General features: G+C 35.2%; 1 protein-coding gene across 5 annotated transcripts in view; it reads right to left on the reverse strand.

Annotated features, from left to right (window-relative positions):
• The window catches only part of LOC113069547 (F-box/WD repeat-containing protein 11-like), a 32529-nt gene extending 9923 nt beyond the window's left edge, over window positions 1-22606 (reverse strand). The window contains exons 1-8 of one of the 5 annotated variants that reach the window (XM_026242688.1): window positions 22451-22588; window positions 13225-13329; window positions 8702-8770; window positions 5600-5819; window positions 3064-3250; window positions 1439-1529; window positions 1176-1313; window positions 976-1094 (exon numbers count right to left, since the gene is read on the reverse strand). In XM_026242688.1, the coding sequence (XP_026098473.1) occupies window positions 976-1094; window positions 1176-1313; window positions 1439-1529; window positions 3064-3250; window positions 5600-5819; window positions 8702-8770; window positions 13225-13329; window positions 22451-22489 (968 nt within the window). In that variant the 5' untranslated portion in view covers window positions 22490-22588. Of the gene's footprint in view, window positions 1-975; window positions 1095-1175; window positions 1314-1438; window positions 1530-3063; window positions 3251-5599; window positions 5820-8701; window positions 8819-13224; window positions 13330-22450 lie in introns of those variants that run through there. The other 4 variants (XM_026242690.1, XM_026242689.1, XM_026242691.1 and 1 more) reach the window with 4 other exon arrangements.
• Window positions 22607-22832: the final 226 nt, after the last annotated feature.

A 22832-nucleotide genomic window follows, 5' to 3' on the forward strand; every position in this document is an offset into this window, starting at 1 on the left:
TGACCCGCGAGATAAAGTTGTATGCAAGCTATTTAAGATACAGTTAGCACACCATTCGACCACTAGCAACATGAGGTCACATCTCAAAAATGTGCACCAAAATGAGCATGGCATAATGTGTGGAACTCCAGCTAAACAGACACTTAGCGTTACTTTGCATCACCCACCACAAGCTCTTTGTCTGCAACACGAAAAGAGGCCATAATGGATAAACTAATTTCATTCATTTGTAAGGAAATGAGACCGATCAGTATCGTGGATGGAGCAGGCTTCAGGGAGTTCTGTCAAGCGATGGAACCGAGGTTTGATTATTTATCGTTTCATATCAAGGAAAAGTCAAATGTTTACCACAGCACTGAGCATTCAGAGCATTCAATGCCAGTTCTATATGCTGTAAAACTTCAATTAATATTAATAATATTTGAAATTTGTAATATCACTGAATGAAGCCTGCTATATTTGGGACAAGAGTCGCAACCTTAAATTGCTTGCACAAAACTCTTGATCAGCACTCAAAATGTGTTTGTTCATTTAAACCATTATGCGCAGAGAGCGTGAGGGTGAGGGCGAGAGAGGGTGAGGTCTGCGGTCTTGGCCATTAGTCGATTTCCTCGTTTTTGTGTAGGTAATACGTTGTCAAATATATTTAAACTTAAATAGACTACCTATACAAGTAGTTATGTCTCTTTGTATTATTTTATCCTTTTATTGACGTAATGTGCGTCATTGACAACATGCGCAACCAGATGTTAGAATAGTTCGAATGTTCGTGTTTTTTTAGAGGGAATGTTCGAACGTCATTTTTGAGCAATTTTGACAGCCCTACTTCACAGTCACAAATGTATTTACTGTCAGTTTTGATCAATTTAATGCATCCTTTATGCATAAAAGTATTAATTAGAGACCTGATCCCAAACTTTCGAACAGTAGTGTAAAATCTGTCAGCAATTATGCCGCTGTAATATCTGTACGTACCTGACAGTAGAATCAGAGGAGCCTGTCACTATGACTCTTTCATCGTACTGCAGACACAGAACTGAACCAGTGTGACCCGTCAGGACCTTCAGACACTCCAGAGACTGTTTGTCCCAGATCTGACAGACAGAGAGAGAGAGCGTGACGATCCCCACAACACACAGAACGACAGACAGACACAAAGACAGACAGATAGGTACTTTGATGGAGTTGTCTCGCAGGCCGCTGATGATCTTGTCGTCGTCATACTGAAGGCAGTAAACACCTTTACTGTTCTCTGACCGGCACTGAATCCGCTGGAGATTGTGACGTCCACAACGCCAGTTCGCTTCAATAGTCTAATCGAACAGAACATGCAAACAGGAGACTGAATGTATGACTGGGTGGATGGATGGAAGAAAAGGCAATCGGATGGATGAGGTTGTAATTGGATGGACAGATTTATGAATGGATGGACGCTCACCTCAATGTCCTGTATAATTTTGGGATAGAGTGAATGGTAGTATGAATTGGGCGGAACTTCGTTTGTTCGGTTCTTAAATAAATATTTCTCCCTGGGGACGAAAAAAAAAAAAAACACCAATCAGAATCAAGCAAAGGATAAACAACCTAAATGATTCTGAACTGATTATGATGATTAATCAAGAACGTTTGGATGGCATAATTTTATTTTAGTAATTTTAACAGTTTTACATGTAATATAAAAAAATAAATAATAAAAAATAAAAAACAATATATATATATATATATATATATATATATATATATATATATATATATATATATATATATATATATATATATTTTTTTTTTTTTTTTTTTGCATTCATTTCACATTCAATCTTTCAATTATTGTAGCAACATCATAAAGACAGCTTTTTTTTATGGCATCTTTTCATGACTGAAGACAAACATCACTGATACCAATACTATTGAAGCATCTAGGAATCCTTTTTTTTTTTACCAATTTTTAATCACTGACTATAGCCATTCAACATTACAGTATAATTTAGAGCTATCAATTTTAAAATTAGACTATAAAATTATAATTATAATTTAAGTGAACTTAAAAAAGTCATATTTAGCTACCGGTGCCCTTCAGCAAGTATGAAATCTACAAAAATGTAATAAAGTTATACTGAAGTAAACACTAAATTCAAAATTAAATGGATGAATCCTTAAAGCAACAAAAGTTATAGATTTCATCATTTTTTATTTAGTTCTTTGATTAACAGACATCAAAGCAGCTGGTTATTAGGTTATTTTGGCTGCTATTACTTTAAGAGCTGCTGCTGCTGAGCGTGACACAGATCTGACACGCGTTCCGTTTCTGACATGCGCTGTACACAGGAGACCAATCACAACAGACTGGGTCATTATGGCAGCTTTAACTGCCTTTTGGTAACTTCACGACTTAACTGATCACATAACTCCGACTTCGCATTCTCACGGTTTCATTTTCTCTATTATATAAAAATAAATATATACAGCATGCATCACTGTACTTGCGTGTGCAATTGAAGAGCATGCACTACGAGTACAATATAACAGCTGAAAGGAAAGGAAATGTGTGTTTTCTGACATATGGCCAGACAACATCTCATCTGACTAAGGTTTACTGTTGTTCTGCTGAAGATCTCTCGTCACCTGAAATAAACTTAATGCCTTGGCAACTAGCTGAAATAAAATAACGGAAATACATTTACATTTTTGTTTATTTCAAACTGTGTTTAAAAGACTTTAGCCATTTAGATGTGTATAAGAAACTGAAAAAAGCACAAATGTCAGGGCATGACAAAACTTCTTCAGGCCCCAAAAATACCCTTAGACTCCAGAGGGTTAAATAAAACTGCAATTCAAATCGATTAAAAAACTATATAGACACTGTATGAATTTTCTGTATTTTGATATATACATGTATATTTTAAATATATATCTCTGTTTAATATAATGTTCTTGTGGAGTACATGTCTAATAATTTTGTGCTTGTCTTGTACAACAACAATCAAGGGCTTGAAAAAGACTGCACAGGTTTACACACGTTTGATCAGTGTTACAAAGCAAATGCGCATCTGTGTGTGTTTTTACCACTGATGACGCTCTGACAGGCCTTTCCACAGCGGGTCTGTGCGCACCATCCTCTCGATGAGCTTCTTCCAGAGCATCCCGTCTGAAATGACCCGCTGCCATTCTCGACAGACCAGCTCAGCAGAGCACAGAGAACGAGCGTCGAGAAACGAGAGGATGTTCTCCGCTATGTGATCCAGACCCTGAGCTACAAACAGAGAGATTCAGTGAAGTTGTGTGCAATCACTGACATTCACAGAGCACCTGATGCATCCTGCAAATAAAAATAGCAAGAGCTTCCTCAAAACTGAATATTTGAGGCACTTAAAAAAAAAAAAAGGAACAAGATTTTATATTTCATGACATGATAAAGTAAAAGTCCCAAGTTTAAATACACCTTTTAGAAAAGTGGAATGATGAAAATTGATGTATTGAAAAAAATGTATTGCTGCCCTAAATAAGGTATTTTACAGTTGTCCCTTGTTTGTCCTAAGCAGTTAAATTGTCTATATATAAACAAAACAAAATGTGAAATAATTAATGCTGTTAATTCTTTTTGTGCTGATATATACACACACAAGTATTTTCTTTTCATTTCCCCATTAAAAAAAAAAAAAAATTAAATAAAAATAAAAACAAAAACAAAAGGCAAGAAGATTAAAAATCACTCTTATTATTTTATCTTTGTTAAAAAAAAATAATAATAATAATTACACATTAAAACACACATAATATACAAATAAAACTAACACTGCTTTCTTTTTCAGGGACAGTTGGTGTATTTACATTAAAGAAATAAAATGAAAAAATAAATAAAACACTGTATACACTTCAATAATACATTGATTCTTATTAAAACAACTGTATTAAAGTTCTCCAGTCAAGAGCAGTGAGGGATTTTTCTCTTTGGTTGTTTTATGAACATTAAAGGGATTGTTCACCCACAAATTAAAATTCTGTTAGCATTTACTAACTTTTAAGAGGTTCTTTCTTCTGACGAACATAAAGTTTATTTAGAAGAATGTAACCAAACTGTTGCTGGTCCCCACTGACTTCCATATAATTGTTTCCATCTACTATTTCCTTCCTAAGTCAATGGGAACCAGCAACTGTTTGGTTACACACATTCTCAATAAAATAAATGAATACAGGTTAGCGGCAACATGAGAGTAAGTAAATAACAACAGAATTTTCAGTATTTTTAAAGTATCCCTTTATTAACAAGCAGCAGCATGTTTAGTACTATTAATCTGCTCTCTATTTAAGAACGGCACACGTCTAATATACAGGTACGGATTCATTTTTCGCTCAACTGTTTACTTTCACTGTAGGCATAACCAACTGTGTTTATATGAAACCTTGTGTGTTTTGACAGTATCGGTGCAATCAGATGCAAAAGATAACTCGGGAATCAGGAGCTGTTTGACAGGCTTTTTTAAAGGTGTGTGTGTTTCATGAGCATGCGCTCAGAAAAAGCGCATGTCAGAACAGCAGGCGAATTAAAAGTATAACCAACAAGGCTTTAAAGCACATGCAAATGATGTACTTTTGTGATTGCGAATAAGTACATTGTTCCATTAGTGCAACTCTTACCGCTGAGTCAACATCTGATGTGAATATATGTCACATTGTACAGTATATTGAGACGGCGGCGCCAGAACTGCAACTCATAGAATGTGTGCAACTCTATATTATGAATGTAAAATGAACATTTGTTCTTATTACTTTAAATGATTCGTTTACTTCCAGAATAAAAATTTCCTGATAATTTACTCACCCCGATGTCATCCAAGATGTTTATGTCTTTCTTTCTTCGGTCCCAAAGAAATTAAGGTTTTTGATTAAAAACGTTCCAGGATTTTTCTCCATATAATGGATTTCAATGGGGACCAATGGGCTGAAAGTTTAAAGTGCAGTTTCACTGAAGCTTCAAATGGCTCTACACGATCTCAGCTGATGAATAATTAATTTTTAAGTTTACTTTCTTTGCAAGCTCGCTTTGTAAACACTGGGTTACATCACTCCAACATAATGTGTGAGCACAATGCGTGAAGTCGAGCTAGTGCAGGATGAGTACTTGTGGTTAGAAAGTGAATAAATGTTTTTTTTTTTTTTTAGAAAATGACAGATTGTTTCACTATTAGACACTTATTCCGGAGCTGGGAACACAAAGATCCCTTTGAAGCTGCATTGGCCACAATTGAAGTCAATTATATGGAGAAAAATCCTTGAATGTTTTCCTCAAAAGCCTTAATTTCTTCCACAACGCCTATATAAATGCCTTTTTTAAACGTCTGTAAAACCATTTGAACTACTACTTTATTGCCCGTTGGTTCATCATTCACCATTAGCATTTTTAATATTTACCCTTCCCTAAACATCACGTAAAAACAAACTGCTTTACATGTTGTCAGATGCGTGTTTTAGTGATGTAAGTGGGCGGCTCTGGCCACATGCCGACACTCACATTTCTGACTCCGCTAAAGCATGTGTTGCAGTAGGAGGATTTGTTGTAGCCAAGGCTTAAGGTACATGTGCTTATGTGTGAGTTAGTTACCTGGCAACGTGGTGATGAAGTCTCTCTGTAACATGGGTTTAAGGTATGAGTTTATATGGCCGTGCTGGTAGTGACACATGCGAGAAATCAGATGCTCCACAAACTCCACCTGATCTGATTCTGACCACTGATCAAACAGCTGGATGCACAGGTCTTTCTCTTTCTCGAAATTCCCCTGTGACGACCTCTTCCTCGAACCTGCCACTGAACCGTTCCCGAACTGAACAGACAGACAATAAGACAGTGGCTGAGTGAAAATGAGAATATATATAGAAGGGTTGATAGAAGCACTTGGTCAACTAGTAAAACTAGCCTAAAAATAAAGTATCTAAAAGTAAATAAGAAATATTTTACTTAAATGTATTGCATACCTGTTGGTGCCATTAAAATACATTTTGTTGTCTCTTTAAGTCTATTTTTTTAAATGCACACGCATTACAGTAAAGCACAACAGTTACCGTATTTTACTTTTGAACTGATCTCTTTTTATAAACTCGGAGGGCAATTAAATTACCACATGACCTTGGTGTTTGTCAACAGCAGGTAATGGGCTAGGTGCACAAGATGGCGCCGGTGAGCTTCAGCGACGCGAGTGTGTGCGTACTTATTTCCGGTCTTGCGACTATGGCATTGACTGTAAGGGAAACTCACAAACGAAACTTGGCTAGATGTATATAATCAGGCTTGGCAGGGTTACTTTAAAAATTTATTCCGTTACAGTTACTAATTACTTCATAAAAAAAGTATTCAGTAACGTAATCCAAGTACCACAATAGGAAAGTAATGTAACTGATTACTTTTGGGTTACTTCTGGATTACTTCAAGGTCAAATATTATTTTTAAAAACAACAACATTTATTAATAAAGAATTTCACAGCCCTGAATTAATATATATATAAAAAACTATACAGACATCTAGTGCATGGTATTGGTATTACAGATTTTTTTTTTTCTTTTGAAAAAAAATATAATAAGAAAGAATTTTAAGGAAATGTTTCTTCAACAGGAAAATAGAGAATACAAATTCTTTTTTTTTTTCAATGAAAATAATAAGAACAATTTTTAGACAATGGAAAATGTTTTTATCTTTTATCTTTGCAAATATAAAACTAATTTTAAAAAGTGCAAATGCTTCTTTAGGTTGGATGTTGAATCCTACGATGAAGAAAGTGTTTTCTTTGCTGGGAGGCACAGTTTGCATTGTTCAACGTTGTTTGCAGTTTCTTCTTTTTAAACAAAATAGCAGCGGAATTTCCATGAAATGAACGCGTTTTTGCAGCAGTGATTCAATCTGCGTCTGAGGAGATTGTAGACAGCTGTTATTTGCGCATGCACCAGCTGGTGGCACACGTGACTCGCGTGAGTCATTAATCAAGCTGCGGTTAATATAGTGTTATTATGCCAAAATACTGATTTATTTAGGTTTAAATGAAACCATTGTAATCCTGAAAGTATTCCCCCTTTTTTCAAAATGTAACTATAATCTGATTACTACATTTTTTGACGTAACTATAACGGATTACAGTTACTGGATTTTTGTATCCTGATTACGTAACGCCGTTACATGTTTTCAGTTACTTCCCAACCCTGTATATAATTAATGATTTTCAAATTTAACAGCCGATGGTGGTATATCAAAAACATGGGGAAACATCCTCCCTATATTTTGCATACCTCTGTGTGGAAATTCATCAAGATACAACGCAGAGATTGCTTTATTCTTCTGTTGATTATGCGGATCAGCGTCAGGTCAGGTCCACAGGGATTTCTTCTTTCAAAAACAAACCTCTCAAATATGCAATACTTTTCATTTTTGAAGAGCTGGTTTTGTTCTGTTATGTAAGATCAATGTTTCTGACTGTCAAACGACGCACAGAGATTTCTGATAAAGCATGTTTTATTAACTTTATTTGATAACATAATTTATAACTAACTGTACAATTAAACATAATATAATTATGGTAGGTTTGCCTTAAAAGATGGCTGTTTGCATTCATGTGTGTTTTTATCTGTTTATTTGTTTTGTGAAAGATCTGCAGCATAAATCATCATCTGTCTATGAGCAGCCATGTATATTGTTATTGTTTTGCATTAATTATCAGATTAAACAGATAGTGAAACTAGTCACGTATTTTTTACTGTGTAAAATAATAAAATATGTTGTGAAAATAACGATGAAACAGACTGATGTATGTGTACAATTGAGAAATGGATACTTTTGAAGATAAATCGCAGCCCACGTCTCACGAGGTAAATATTTAATATATAAAAATAGAAGAGAAATAAGTCATTTGTACATTTACATATTTGGTAAGATAAAATACATTATATAGCTGTGTATACACACCACGAGTTCAACTTTCATTTCGTGAACAGTAGTGAACATTAGTGTATTTAATTCATTCACCAGACCCAAACATACGCAAGTAACAAATCCACTGGCTCAGTTAACATTTGTAGTATAGTGATAATAGCAGTGTATATCTTATTTGCATATGAAGTGATATTATAAATCCTGTAAACATATAGAAGGTAATATTTGGACTTCTCCGGTTCTCTGCACTGACTTAAAGCACAACCGGAAATATCTACGCGCACACTCGCAAGACCGGAAATCCAAGATGGCGGAGATATGCAACTAGCCCATTCAGCTGGGAATTTTTATTTCTGGATATTCTGGATTTGGAAGGAAATAAAATCACTGACCAGCTCCTGTAAATGTAAATATATCTCTTTTTCACACACACACACACACACACACACACACACACACACACACACACACACACACGTGTGTTTTTGTGAAAAGTGGGGACATCCCATAGGTGTAATGGTTTTTATACTGTAGAAACTGTATATTCTATCGCCATTCACCAACCCTACACCTAACCCTAACCCTCACAGGAAACTTTGTGCATTTTTACTTTCTCAAAAAAACTCATTCTGTATGATTTATAAGCGTTTTGAAAAATGGGGACATGGGTTATGTCATCATAAGTCACCCTCTCCTTGTAATACCTGTGTCATACCCATGTCATTATACAGAGTTGTGTCCTGATATGTCACAAAAACATGCCCACACACACACACACACACACACACCTTAAACACTGTTGTCTTCTTTGGTGAGATGTCATCTGTGTTATTCTGTGATTCCATCACAGTCATGCTCTACAGAGAGACACACAAGAGAGAGCGACAGGTGGTAATCGTGTCTGACTGAAAAAAAGGAAAAGAATTGGTCCGAATAGTGCATTCTGGGTAAAACATTTCAAACACAGGCAATTTAACATGCACACAGAGACGACAAACATAAACAGATTCAACTCTCAATAACCCCTAATCTAATGTCTGTGAGAACTTTGAATCTTCTGTCAGTTCCACTGCAACCATCACAAAGAGAACATAAATGCAGGAGGGGAGGAGTTTAAGGATGAGTGGGCGGAGCTTCATATATGGAACAACTGTTGCAATAATTGAACTGGTTAGCATGGTGTGTTTAAGCAGTCTTAATCACATAAAGGGTTAAAAAAAAATCACAAGTACATGCATTGCACTTTTGACATAGCAAACAGTGAAACACAAAGATAAAGACAGACCGATGAAACCTGATGTAAATACACACTGCTTACTAAAATCCCTCATTAAACACATGTGGCCTGAGTCAATGTGCAAATGCAGCGGGATCTTTTCTCTTCATTAATGTTCACTTTATTTTGAATTTAAATTAGCCAGTATTTTGGTGGATTTAATGAATGTATGAAGTCAGTTCTGTCAGTTCAAGTGTAGAAAACCACATCAACTAACAACATCATCCACTATCCAAGCACAGACAAATAATACAGATTGTCTGTTTCAACAACACTATGAGCTGCCAGTTGAATGTGTGTTGAGCAATAGAGTGTTGCAAAGAAAATGGCATGATATGTGAATGTTTACTCATACTATATTTCAGTTAGGGCTGCCCCCTTAAAGTTGACTAAACGTTAGTCGACAAGAGGAGGTTGTGTCAAACATAATTTTTTGGCGCAGAAAAAAAAAAATCCTCAGGAAGTAGTGAGGTCATGCAGTCTGCAATGGGCAGATCGTTAACGGCTGGATTTTGTGGTAATACGGTACATACAAAGACCTCAACTATGGCTTATCATCTGAAATATGTAAATTGTAGCAACTTTACATGGCCGCTCAGTCTAATGTTAATCTAGAAAAATGTGCGCTATTCAAGAGTCTATGCGGAGTGTAAAAACTGAACTGTTGCCCGTTCACAGCATGACAGATGGAGGTGCCGGTGAATACTCTTAAAATAATCCGTCATTTTGGTCATACGGATAAGAGTAATACATCTTTCGAATCTGTAAAGCCTCTACGTTTATTTGTGTGCACTCACTATAACAACAAACGTTGCGCTTTTGTTAAATACTGAAAGCAAACAGAATGTGCTTTCTGCCGTCTCGGCCTCTGTGAACTTGAGCGTGAAACTCTACTTGCCTTACAGACATGAAAAACATATCTTTATCATATCATACCATATCAGAGTGACATGGCTATTTTCAAATGAAACGATTCAAATCTGAAAAAAAGAAAAAGAAAAACTATATATATTCTCAGATTATGTAATCCATATGAAACTTGGAAGCAGGCGCATCTATACTGTGGAGATCATGAGTCAGTGTCGTTGAATTCATTTCGTAAGACGAAATCACAGAAAACACTAATTTATCAGTAGATAATTCAAATGTTAATGCAGTTTAACCTTACTGTTTTTTCTTGACATTCATCATTTCTTCTGCTGATGAGCTTAGACAAGCTTTATGTATGTGCTTGATCACTTATTAGGCTATGTAGGCAATAAAAGTGAAAGTGACGTGACTGTGGCGAGTGAGGCAGGGCCGAGAGGCGTGGGAACGAGGAGTGAGGCCAGGTGTAGTGATTGGAGATGCGCTGCACCTGCGCCCCACCGCCGGTCTTAAGTCCCACGTAGGAGACGGAAGGATATAAAACTGGAGCGACTATAGTGAAGGACGAGAGAGGACCAGGCCTGGGACATTATTTTATGTTTTTTACAAAGGTTATATCGTTACAGTGGTGCCGAAGCCCGGGAGAAGGAGGGACGCGCTGCTGAAGATCCCTCGCCGCTGTGGTGAATCCGCAGTGCCCTCGAGCAGGCGAAGTATGTGCCGCCATGGATGCTCGAGGCGGTGGGCTAGAGCGAGTTGCCGGGGACGGGCGAGCTCGCTGCCGACCGCCCACGATATGGAGGGGCGGCTGCCGTCCGTGAGGGAGCAGAGGAGTCGGCGCCGTTCGCCAGGGGGCCGGAGCCTGCCGCCTCCGTGATGGAATCCGGAGGGGCAGGGAACGGGGGACTCCTGCCGCTGCCCAAAATCGGAGGAGCCGTCGCCGTCCATCGGGCGGCGGAGGAGTGTCGTGCCGTCCGCCGAGGGCCGTCCAGTGCCACCGCCAGGCACCCCGGAGGAGATCACCCAGCTGGTGGAGGGCCGAGCAGCATTTTTTTTTTTCTCTCTCCCCTCTCTCGTCCCTGTCACTCCTCCTTCCGTCTCCTTTTCTCTCGCCTCGTCTGTCCTACCTCCAGGTTCCTGCAGGTCCCCGTGAGCAGTCCCCCCCGGAGGGAAGGGGGGGGGGGGGAGTAGAGTGCAGTCTCGAGGGTACCCCCCCGGCCTGCGAGGGGCGATGGGGGTATGTGGCGAGTGGGGCGGGGCCGAGAGGCGTGGGAACGAGGAGTGAGGCCAGGTGTAGTGATTGGAGATGAGCTGCACCTGCGCCCCACCGCCGCTCTTGAGTCCCACGTAGGAGACGGAAGGATATAAAACTGGAGCGACTATAGTGAAGGAAGAGAGAGGACCAGGCCTGGGACATTATTTTATGTTTGCTTTTTATTTGCGCGCACCAGTCGTCCGCGAGGGGCTGGTGCGCTGTTTTATGTTTATTTTGAATATTAAAATTATGTTTTGATTGTGCGCCGGTTCCCGCCTCCTTCTTCCCGATGTATATGGAGTTTTAATATCATTACAGTGACATACAGCCAAGTATGGTGACCCATACTCAGAACTTGTGCTTTGCATTTAACTAATCCAAAGTGCACACACACAGCAGTGAACACACAAACTGTGAACACACACCCAGAGCAGTATGCAGCCATTAATGCTGCGGTGCCCGGGGAGCAGTTTGGGGTTCAGTGCCTTGCTCAAGGGCACCTCAGGCAGAGTCTCGAACCCACAACCCTAGGGTTAGGAGTCAAACTCTCTAACCACTAGGCCAAGACTTCCCCAATAGCATGATTTAAATGGTTTATTAATAAATGTGCGATTAGTTGTCTAAAGCTTAAAATGAACCACTACGAGTCGACCAGAAAAAATATTTCATTTTAGTTATACTGAACTATTTTATCTACACCTTTTTGGTAAAAATGTTATTATAAGACTAGTTATAATAAACACATCTCTACTTTATCTATTTCAGCGCAATGCATTATGGGTTTCATTGTGGAATCATTACCAAAATTAGAAATTACTAATACTGTAAAAACAGTAGCTTTGTGAAATATTATTACAATGTAAAATAAGGGTTATGTGATTATATTGTAAAATATAATTTATTCCTGTGATCAGAGTTTAATTTTCAGCATCATTACTCCAGTCTTCAGTGTAGGGCTGCACGATGTGTCGTTTAAGCATCGATATTGCGATGTACGAATCCACGATAGTCACATGGCAGGATGTGCGATGTAGGCTGTCTAGTTGATCCGTTATTCATTAACTGTATGGGCCAGCTGCTCCGTGATTCACGGATTAATTGCACATCACAGAGTGAAAGTTTTAACAGGGCAGAGAGAGAGAGAGTGCGCGCGAGATAGATAGAGAGCGACAGAGAGATAGAGAGGGGGAGCAACAGAGAGATAGAGAGGGGGAGAGAGAGAGTGCGTGCGCGAGATAGATAGAGAGAGCGCGGGAGAGAGAGAGAGAGAGAGATTTTTTCCAATATCGCGCAGCCCTACTTCAGTGTCACATGATCCTTCAGAAATCATTCCGAAAATCATACTGATTTCTGATTATCATCTTTCATATTTTTGTGGATACCATGATACATTTTATTTTTCTGGATTCTTTTCAAAGAACAACATTTATTTGAAATAGAAACTTTTGTAAGATGTGACGTCTTTACTGTAATTTTGATCAATTTGATGCAATAAAATGGTCCTGACCATAAATACTATCAGAGACACTTGATTAAATTGATTAAAATTGAATTTTTCGGTTTAATAAACTTTGAATGCATGTGTGTGTTTCTCAATGGACAAAGATCAGATATGAGATGGTAAGACTAAAGCAGACACAGACAAACAGCCAAGCAGAGAGAATAAGAGAGAGAGAGAGCCAAAAGAAAGACAGACACTCTACTCTTCAGCAGTTCCTTTTCTGTTTTCAAAAAAAAAAAAAAGGCCAATTATACTGACTGAATTACAGCCCAGTAAACTTCAATGAATCTATGAATTTAAAGATCAGCCATTTATATCAGCCAAACACACATACACACATCCAGTGCATGGGACGGACAGAAAGACGGGAGGAGTGGAGACAAGTGGAGAGAAGAGAAGAGTAGAGCAGAACCTGGTTGTGGGCCCGGGAGGACGGGAGGCTCTGCAGGCATCTGAGAGCACACAGACTCTCTGCCACCGACGAACAACCCAGCCAGACAGAACGAGGCAAAGAACACTGTGAGAGAGAGAGAGAGAGAGAGAGAGAGAGAGAGAGAGAGAAGAGTGGGAATATGTAATAAAAAAAGAAAGAGAACAGGAGGCAAAACAGAGAGAAAAGAAGTATAGAACAAACAAAAGACCAGACCAGCAAAAGTCAGAACGAAAGAAACCGTAAACAAGGAAAACAATGAAAGACAGAAAGAAAAGAACAAAGGACAAGTCCGAAAGAATGAACATATTGATGAACAAAGGAATAAGCAAACAAACATAGAAAAAAAAAATCAACAAAACAAAAATGAGAAAGAAAGAAAGAAAGAAAGAAAGAAAGAAAGAAAGAAAGAAAGAAAGATAGAAAAGAAAGCAGCATGCAAATACAAAAACAGTAATGACGTGAAGGTCGTACAAGTGAAAGTGTGAAAAAGAGAAAAGAGAGTCAGTGAGGAAAGTGAGAGGAAAAAACAGCATTAGAGCAACAGTGAGCAACAACACACACACACACACACACACACACACACACCCACACATTCCTGCAGACAGTGTTTTACATGGACCAACAAACAATTATGAGTAAGCGGGAGGGAAAGAGGGAGTGGTCTAATAGGCTCCTCCCCATCTGCACAAGTACAGGGAACTAGTTAAGAGTATGGATATGTGAAGACACAAACTTTAAACACTAGAGACATTCATGCTCTAGTGCTGAGCTGTGTGTTTGTGCATGGCACTCTATGAAGTCTCAAGTCAAATTTAAAGATGGTAAATTGCTCATTTATCATTTATTTATTAAACCATTTTTAATTATTATTCTTTATTCTCTATTAGGGATGCACGATATATCGGCCACCATATCGATATCGGCTGATAAATGTAAATTTTTCTGTTATCGTTATCGAACCAGTAAGAAAATGTGGCCGACAGTTTAGAGCTGATAAATAATGCATTATTTTCTTGCAAGGCTTGAAAACGAAAAGAAAATTCAACCGGTTCCCGTATTATATTCAACCGGAATCCATATTTTAACGTTTCTGTTCCTGCGTTCCTCTGAATTATTACCGTTCCAAAACCGGTTCGGGTGGAAAAATTACCGGTTAATAACGTTATTTTTTAAAAACAATATTATGTGTCTATAATTTGCCTAATAATAATGTTACACCACATCTGATTACACAGTGTGCGTCATCTCTCTCTCTCTATCTCTCTACCTCTCATAACTCGTGGGTCTCTGTTCTCGCGATATTACCTTTACATCTTATTTAAAGTTATAGAAAAATGTATTTTAACCTTAATTTTCACTCCCTACAATAATAGTAATGTAATAATAATAAAGTACAGCATTTTATTTACTCAAAAAGAAAAAGAAAAAATAGAGATCTAATGTTAGTCAATAACCCGCTGTGGTTTGTCATCTTTTCTAGATTTTGGCCAAATGTAGGCTATAAAAAAAAAAAAAAAAAAAAATATCTATCAACACTTTAAAGACATCAAAGTTTTTTTTTTAAGATATTTAAAAATATTTGCTGCATTGTAAAAATAAAAAGTTAAAAAAAAAATAAATAAATAAACTAAAGTTGCATTTTATTAGCCCCATTACTTTAGGAAATAATGAAGGCTAAAATGCCTGTAGTCTAAAGCAAAATGTTAACAAGCATTATAAAAACAGCTATTAGTTTCTCTCGAAAACATAAGTTTAGGCTATAAAAACCTCAATCCAAAAACAAATTTATTTAAGCTGAAGCTGATGCCTGCATCTCTCCATCTGGCACGAATCCAAATGTTTCCATATTCCCGACGCATCTGGATGCTAAAATATTATTATATAGTGTTTGTACTTTTATATACATAAAACACCATCCTTGAAATTGGCTTTATCAGCACAGTGATATATATACACACACACATATATATATATATATATATATATATATATATATATATATATATATATATATATATACACATAAACATGTGCATAAACATAAACATTATAATGAGAACACTATTATAATAAAAAGTTATCAATTCTTTTGGTTTGGTTTCCGTTTTTCAGCGCATTGTTGCGGGAAAGGCCAAGAGCGCATCCACAACAGAAGTTACACATTCTGATTAGCACGTCACTTAGTTCGAGTTCACGTGTGCATTTGGTCTTTTTGTACGTATATTGTAATATTATATTTATGTTGTATAAATATCTGAATATATGATGCGTTTCCCTGTGTTGAATAAGCCGGCATCACTATAGTTTACCGGAGTTCATTCAGCTCTTCAGCACACGCAGCTTGAACAGCTTCAGCACAACATTAATAGGCTAACTATAATTGGAAATGTCATAAACATAGTATTATAAAGAGAATATTACCATAATAAAAAAGTTGTGAATTATTTGGGTTTATGTGCCGTGTTTCAGCATGTTTGTGACAAAGAGCCAATAGTGTGTCCACAACACATTCGACTATTCGGGTTGTAACGCGGGTGCATTGCAATGTTGGAAATAGGCTATTTCTGTTTTAAACTGTGAAGGCGATCCAGAGGATATCACACAAGCAACATACAAACTTTGTGCAAGTCAAACTTATGCCGGTAAATGTCTTTCACCATGATAGTGAAAGTAAAAACTGACAGCGCTTTCAGCATCTGACGATGCATTAACAGTGAGAGATGATGAGAGATGAATCTGCTAATAAGTAGTATATATATCTGTTTTAATTTATTTCTTTAATGTTTCTCTTGTGGCCCAAACATAGTGAAAAAAATTAGAAGAAATGCATTTCTTGTTGAACAGGTTGTATCAGTGAGTAGTAGCCTAAGCTAATAGCCTAATTTTTAAATTTTTTTGACACAGTGTGTCAGTTATGCATTGATGCGCTAAATAATTGTTGCGAAGGAAATTAATTTAATATTAATTTAATAATAAAAGTAACCTAATAATAATAGCCAGAAAATAACAGGCCTACATTAATTGGAAATGCCAAATACTCTTAATAATGGAAATTTTTAATGATTTTGACAGTATCTCTGGCTATAGTCCTTACATGACTGTCCTCTTTCAACACCCTCCATCATCTTTTCTTTTCTTTTTTTTTTTTTAAATTTACATGCAAGTAATATTACCCAGTAACTTGTTTACATTATTTAAGCATTAATTTATTTATTTGCAAGGCAGCTTTATGTTTTATTATGTTGAAGTGTTTAACCCTCTGGAGTCTAAGGGTATTTTTGGGGCCTTGAGAAGTTTTGTCATGCCCTGACATTTGTGCTTTTTTCAGTTTCTTATAAATATCTAAATGGGTAAAGTCTAATATCACTGTAATCAGCACAAACTGGGCTATAATAATATGTGAAATGCATGCATGTACATGATTGTATTTTTGAGAAAAAAAATGTTATGCATGGTTAGTGAAAAACTAAAAATGTTAAATCACTTGAATAAGGCCATAAAACACATACATAAAACTGGTTGCCGGAAAAGTTGAGAACTGGAGCTTGTAGCCTAGAATTTTTCTTTCTGAATGATGTGAAAATCATCTTGTTTACTCACTCACAGAAAACAATATATTGATTTAAATTTTCTAAAACACTTTTTGTTGGTAAAAGTCATATGCGAGTAGGCGTCAACTATCATGAATATCATTGTGATTTACACCTGAGAAGACAAAGGCCTGCATAATGAGCTGCATAATGAGCCTCCCATTGAACTGTGCCACTGTGAGGGAGGACTTACAAGAAAGAATGTGAGAACAAAATAAAAGTATATAATTTTATGTTTGTAGTTTATTAAGAATATATTTAATTATCCCACAACATAATTTAATATCCACTTGGGGGAGCAGTTAAACAGTTTATTAGGAACAATCAAAGCTGACTTTCAAATTTTTTGGCATCCTTTCTCTAGTTACACAATCCTTCAGAAATCCTTTTAACAATCTTATTTTCTACCAAATAAACCCCATTTATTATCATCATTATTATTATTATTATTATTATTATCATTAATGTTGAAAAGAGCTGATAATATTTTTCAGTTTTTTTTAGGGGGAATAAATCGAAAGAACTGCATTGTTTTTACATTTGTTAGAGTTATCTCTATTTGTCACATTTATATTATTTACATCAAGCTTTTGAATGGTATAGTATTGTATATTGTTATTGAAACTTCATAATGTTTCACTTGATTATACATTTAGTCAGGAATTATAGTTTGGAAAAAGTATTTGGAAAAAGTCTAACTAGTAAAATGTTTACACGTTATGTGAAAACTAGTACAAATAAATAAAAAGAGACTTACTCATGTTTATGATCTCTGCTGAATAAAGTGCTTCATTCTTTTTCCTGAGGAAATCCATTTCTCAAATCCTCAACCACATCACATCTTTTCGGGGTGAATTATGTCTTAGTCCTCTCATCGCGAAGCAAACAGTAAAATAAAATAAAAACTTGAAGAATAGTCTGGCTGCTTTTTCTTCTGTGTGGGCGTATTCAAGCCGCGCGCTTCAGTTTGAATCTGAATAGCGCGTTCAGCGCGGGGGCGTGGTCACATTAGATATAATGAGCGGAGATATGAAAAACAGACATTGCGTTGTTTTCATATGGATTACTTTATCTCAGAATATTTGTTTTCGGCAGCACTTGTTTAGTTTAAAAGTAGACATTCCAGGCTTTCTATAGATATCTCTCTCATGTCTCTTCGTTGAGTATTCACGGAGTTACAGTTCATTTTAATGAAATGTTTGTACATGACGATCAGTGGAGACAAAGACTGTAGACAGCGCACCTTGTTTGTTATATTTATTTTATGAGTGCACAAAGGTTTTTTGTTATTATGTCTGTATCCAAAAAAAACTAGACCCTTTACAGATTCGATTGATGTATTGCTCTTATCTGTACGATTAAAACTGAGAGTGTAATTTAAGTTCTTTTCGGGGTTATCAGGTGAAAATGACTCAAAACGCATATATGCGTTAATCGACTCGAAAGGGTTAATACCTTTTAATGGGGAGACTATTTTGGTAATCAGGCTCTCAAAAAATATGTAAAAATGTGGATTTAGATTTATCGACCAACAATCGGTTATCGGCTTTAATATTTAAGGAATTATCGGTTATCGATATTAGCCAAAATTTAAATATTGGTGCATCCCTACTCCCTAGTATCTATATTATTAATAATTTATTTAGATTTATTTTATATACGTTTAATTATTTAAATGACTATTATTAAAATTTACTAAAACATTGATAAAAATGTTTATTTAAACCTTAAATTTAAAGATGGTTAACTATTTTTTTTAAAGGTAATTATTATTATTGATCATTACTCCAGTCTTCAGTGTTACACGATCTTTCAGAAATCATTCTAATACGCTTATTTATTATCAGTGCTGCTTAATTTCTTTTTGGAAGCTGTGATACTTTTTTCAGGATATTTGATGAATAAAAAGTTAAAAAGAAGAACATTTATTTAAAATATAATTATTTTTAATAATTACAAGTTATGTGTTAAATTAAGAAGTTATAGCAAAGATTGATATTGTTAGAAAATACTTGTATTTTGAATAAAAGCTGTTCTTTTTAACTTTTTATTCCTCAAAGAAATCTGAAAAGTATTACAGTTTCCCAAAAAAAAAAAAAAAAAAAAATAATATATATATATATATATATATATATATATATATATATATATATATATATATATATATATATATATATATATATATATATATATATATATATAATTTGTCAGCACAACTCTTTTGCCAACACATAATGCTAACAATAAATCAGCATTTTAGAATGATTTCTTAATGATCATGTGACTCTTTATACTGGAGTAATTGCTAATGGAAATTCTTTGCATCACAGAAATAAACATATTTAAAAAGATCATTATTTGATATTGTAATAACATTTTGCAAGACTACTGTTTTTTTATGTATTTTTGATCAAATAAATGCAGAACCTAGATGAGCATAAGAGACTTCTTTAATAAAATTTGCTAGTCATTCTGATCCTAAGCTTTTGAGATGTGTATGTGTGTGTGTGTATATACACACACACACACACACACACACACACACAGTATTATTATTATTATTATTATTATTATTATTTAAAAACACTGAGCTCATTTGATGCAGTGCACCTGAAAATTAACATTCTGTTATAATTTACGCACCTTCAAACATGTATGTGTTTCTTTGTTGAACACAAAAGAAGAAAGTCTTCACTGACTTCCATAGTATGGGGGAAAAAATGGTGGCCAGAAACTCTTAAGTTACCCACATTCTTCAAAATATCTTATTTTGTGTTCAGCAGAAGAAAGAAACTCACACGTTTAGAACAAAGCAGAGTATAAATTATTAATTTGAATTTTTGTGTAAAATATCCCTTTACACTATAAGACATTTTGGCCATTTCATGATATAATCTTTTACTAGACCTCACACTAATAATAACCATTCATAGATCTGCATCCAAAACTCCAAATCCCATTCAAAACAAACCAGGCTCTCCATACAGCTGGCCTCTAACAGAGAGGCTGTTAAACTCACCCTAACATGACCCAGGATGAAGACCAGCATAATTATGGCAGATCTAGTGAGACTGAACTAGTTAGTGATTTCACCCCCTTGTGCATCGTTTACATTCTGATTCAACTATGCATGACCTATTTGGGGACAGATGTTTAGTTTAGTAAATATGAATAGCATAAGTATTACTAATTAGTCATTTATTAGATGTTTCTTATGCAAAGTGGACATAAACAATAGACTTTGTAACACAACGTTTATAGACAGCACATTATAACTACATATAGAGTATAACCTATAATAAACATGAAGACAGTGTTAAATTAAGTAAATAAACTGTATGTAATGATATCCGGGAGACATATAAGTGGTATTATATATTCGACTTTTTACATGAATCGCATACAAGTTGTGTATGGCATATGAAATGCATGCAGATTCTGTATATTTGGATTCCACATTTAGATATGCACATACTGACAGTATAAAGTGTGAAAAAATAAGCGTAAATAGACAATGTGAGACGTATAGTTTGCATACATTGAAGCACATAAAGACTGTGTCATATGTGAAGCATAGACTGGATGAAATGTATGAAAAGTAAATACATTTTGCATCAGATTTGTAAAGCACATATAGATTGTTTAATAAATTAAGCTCATACAGACAAAATGTTATAGGAAGCGCTTATAGATTGTTTACATTTGTTTATACAGACAATGTGAAATAGTGCAAATAGATTGTTTAATATATGAAGCACAAAAAGATGGTTTAATATATGAAGCACAAATAGATGGTTTAATATATGAAGCACAAATAGATGGTTTAATATATGAAGCACAAAAAGATGGTTTAATATATGAAGCACATATAGTTGGTTTAATATATGAAGCACAAAAAGATGGTTTAATATATGAAGTACAAAAAGATGGTTTAATATATGAAGCACAGCACGTATAAATTGTTTAATATATGAAGTAAAAATAGATTGTTTAATATATGAAGCACATATAGATGGTTTAATATATGAAGTACAAATAGATGGTTTAATATATGAAGCACAAATAGATGGTTTAATATATGAAGCACATATAGATGGTTTAATATATGAAGTACAAATAGATTGTTTAATGTATGAAGCACATATAGATTACTTAATATATGAAGCACAGCACATATAAATTGTTTAATATATGAAGCACAAATAGATTGTTTAATATATGAAGCACATATAGATGGTTTAATATATGAAGCACATATAGTTGGTTTAATATATGAAGCACATATAGATGGTTTAATATATGAAGCACATATAGATGGTTTAATATATGAAGCAAATATAGATGGTTTAATATATGAAGCACATATAGATGGTTTAATATATGAAGCACATATAGTTGGTTTAATATATGAAGCACATATAGATGGTTTAATATATGAAGCACATATAGATGGTTTAATATATGAAGTACAAATAGATTGTTTAATGTATGAAGCACATATAGATTGTTTAATATATGAAGCACAGCATGTATAAATTGTTTAATATATGAAGTACAAATAGATTGTTTAATATATGAAGCACATATAGATGGTTTAATATATGAAGCAAATATAGATGGTTTAATATATGAAGCACATATAGATGGTTTAATATATGAAGTACAAATAGATTGTTTAATGTATGAAGCACATATAGATTGTTTAATATATGAAGCACAGCACGTATAAATTGTTTAATATATGAAGTACAAATAGATTGTTTAATATATGAAGCACATACAGATTGTTTAATATATGAAGCACAAATAGATTGTTCAATATATGAAGAAAATATAGATGGTTTAATATATGAAACTTGTACAGATTGTTTAATATATGAAGCACATAGTTTGCGTGTGATTTATGAATCACATACAGATTGTTTAATAATGATTGTTCAATATATGAAATTTGAATCATCTATATGCGTTAATGAGGCACATATGCATTATTTAATATATGAAACTCGTGTGATAAATGAAGCTAAAAAAAAGTGTATAGCAAATACAGGCAATGTTATATAGCCTATTAAACGCGTATACACTGTTTAACATATAAACCAAATATATTAATAACTATATGAAGCGAATATAACTGACACATCAAACGCGTATAGACTAACGTTATTTAATATATGAATCACACACATATGCAGTGCATGTAAACTGTATACAACACATGACGTGCAAATGTATATGATCTTAGAATCATAAACAGACCGTATACACCTGGTCAAGTGTATATGTGTATAATATATAAAGCGCATAACGACTGTGATATACGACGCGCGCAGTGGCGCAGCGGTGCCGCAATGACTGCTCCGCTCCTCCAGCGAACCTAAACCTAGACATTCACACGCGTCAAATCATGAGCGAAAAGTCGGTTTAATGATACAACTTGAAACAATCAATACAGCACAACATGATAACAGCCGAATGTTTTGTATCTATTCGGGCCGCTTCTGTGTTTTTCCTCCTCGTTCTCTAGCCCGCGTAATAATGCGTTATAACGAATATAAACATCTGCACGAGCATCACATATTCAGACCGTGTCGTGTATGCTGTTCCGCACGCACCATCAGCTCCAGCGTTTTGTCCTCGATGTCCGGATCCATATTACTGTTGTTCTGGTTGAATCCAACCGTGAAAATGGAAACCTCTCCGTGAAACCGAGCGAAGAGAGTAGCAACAAACGCCTACAAAACATGGAGCTACACAATCGTACAGCAAAATAAGAGTCCTAGGCCACAGTAGTCACGCTGGTGACACTCACACTTGATAAAACAAGTCCATTTGTTTTAAATTAATTACAGTGCTGATTCATTGTTTGGGTAATGTTTATATAATGTTTTACTCTATTTTCCTTTGTTTTAAAAAAAACAATAAATATAACATAAATAATAAATAATATATTACTCAATAATATTTTATATGTTATGCAACTTTATTTTAACTATA

Source organism: Carassius auratus, unplaced genomic scaffold (assembly GCF_003368295.1).
Source record: "Carassius auratus strain Wakin unplaced genomic scaffold, ASM336829v1 scaf_tig00001753, whole genome shotgun sequence".
Taxonomy (NCBI): domain Eukaryota; kingdom Metazoa; phylum Chordata; class Actinopteri; order Cypriniformes; family Cyprinidae; genus Carassius; species Carassius auratus.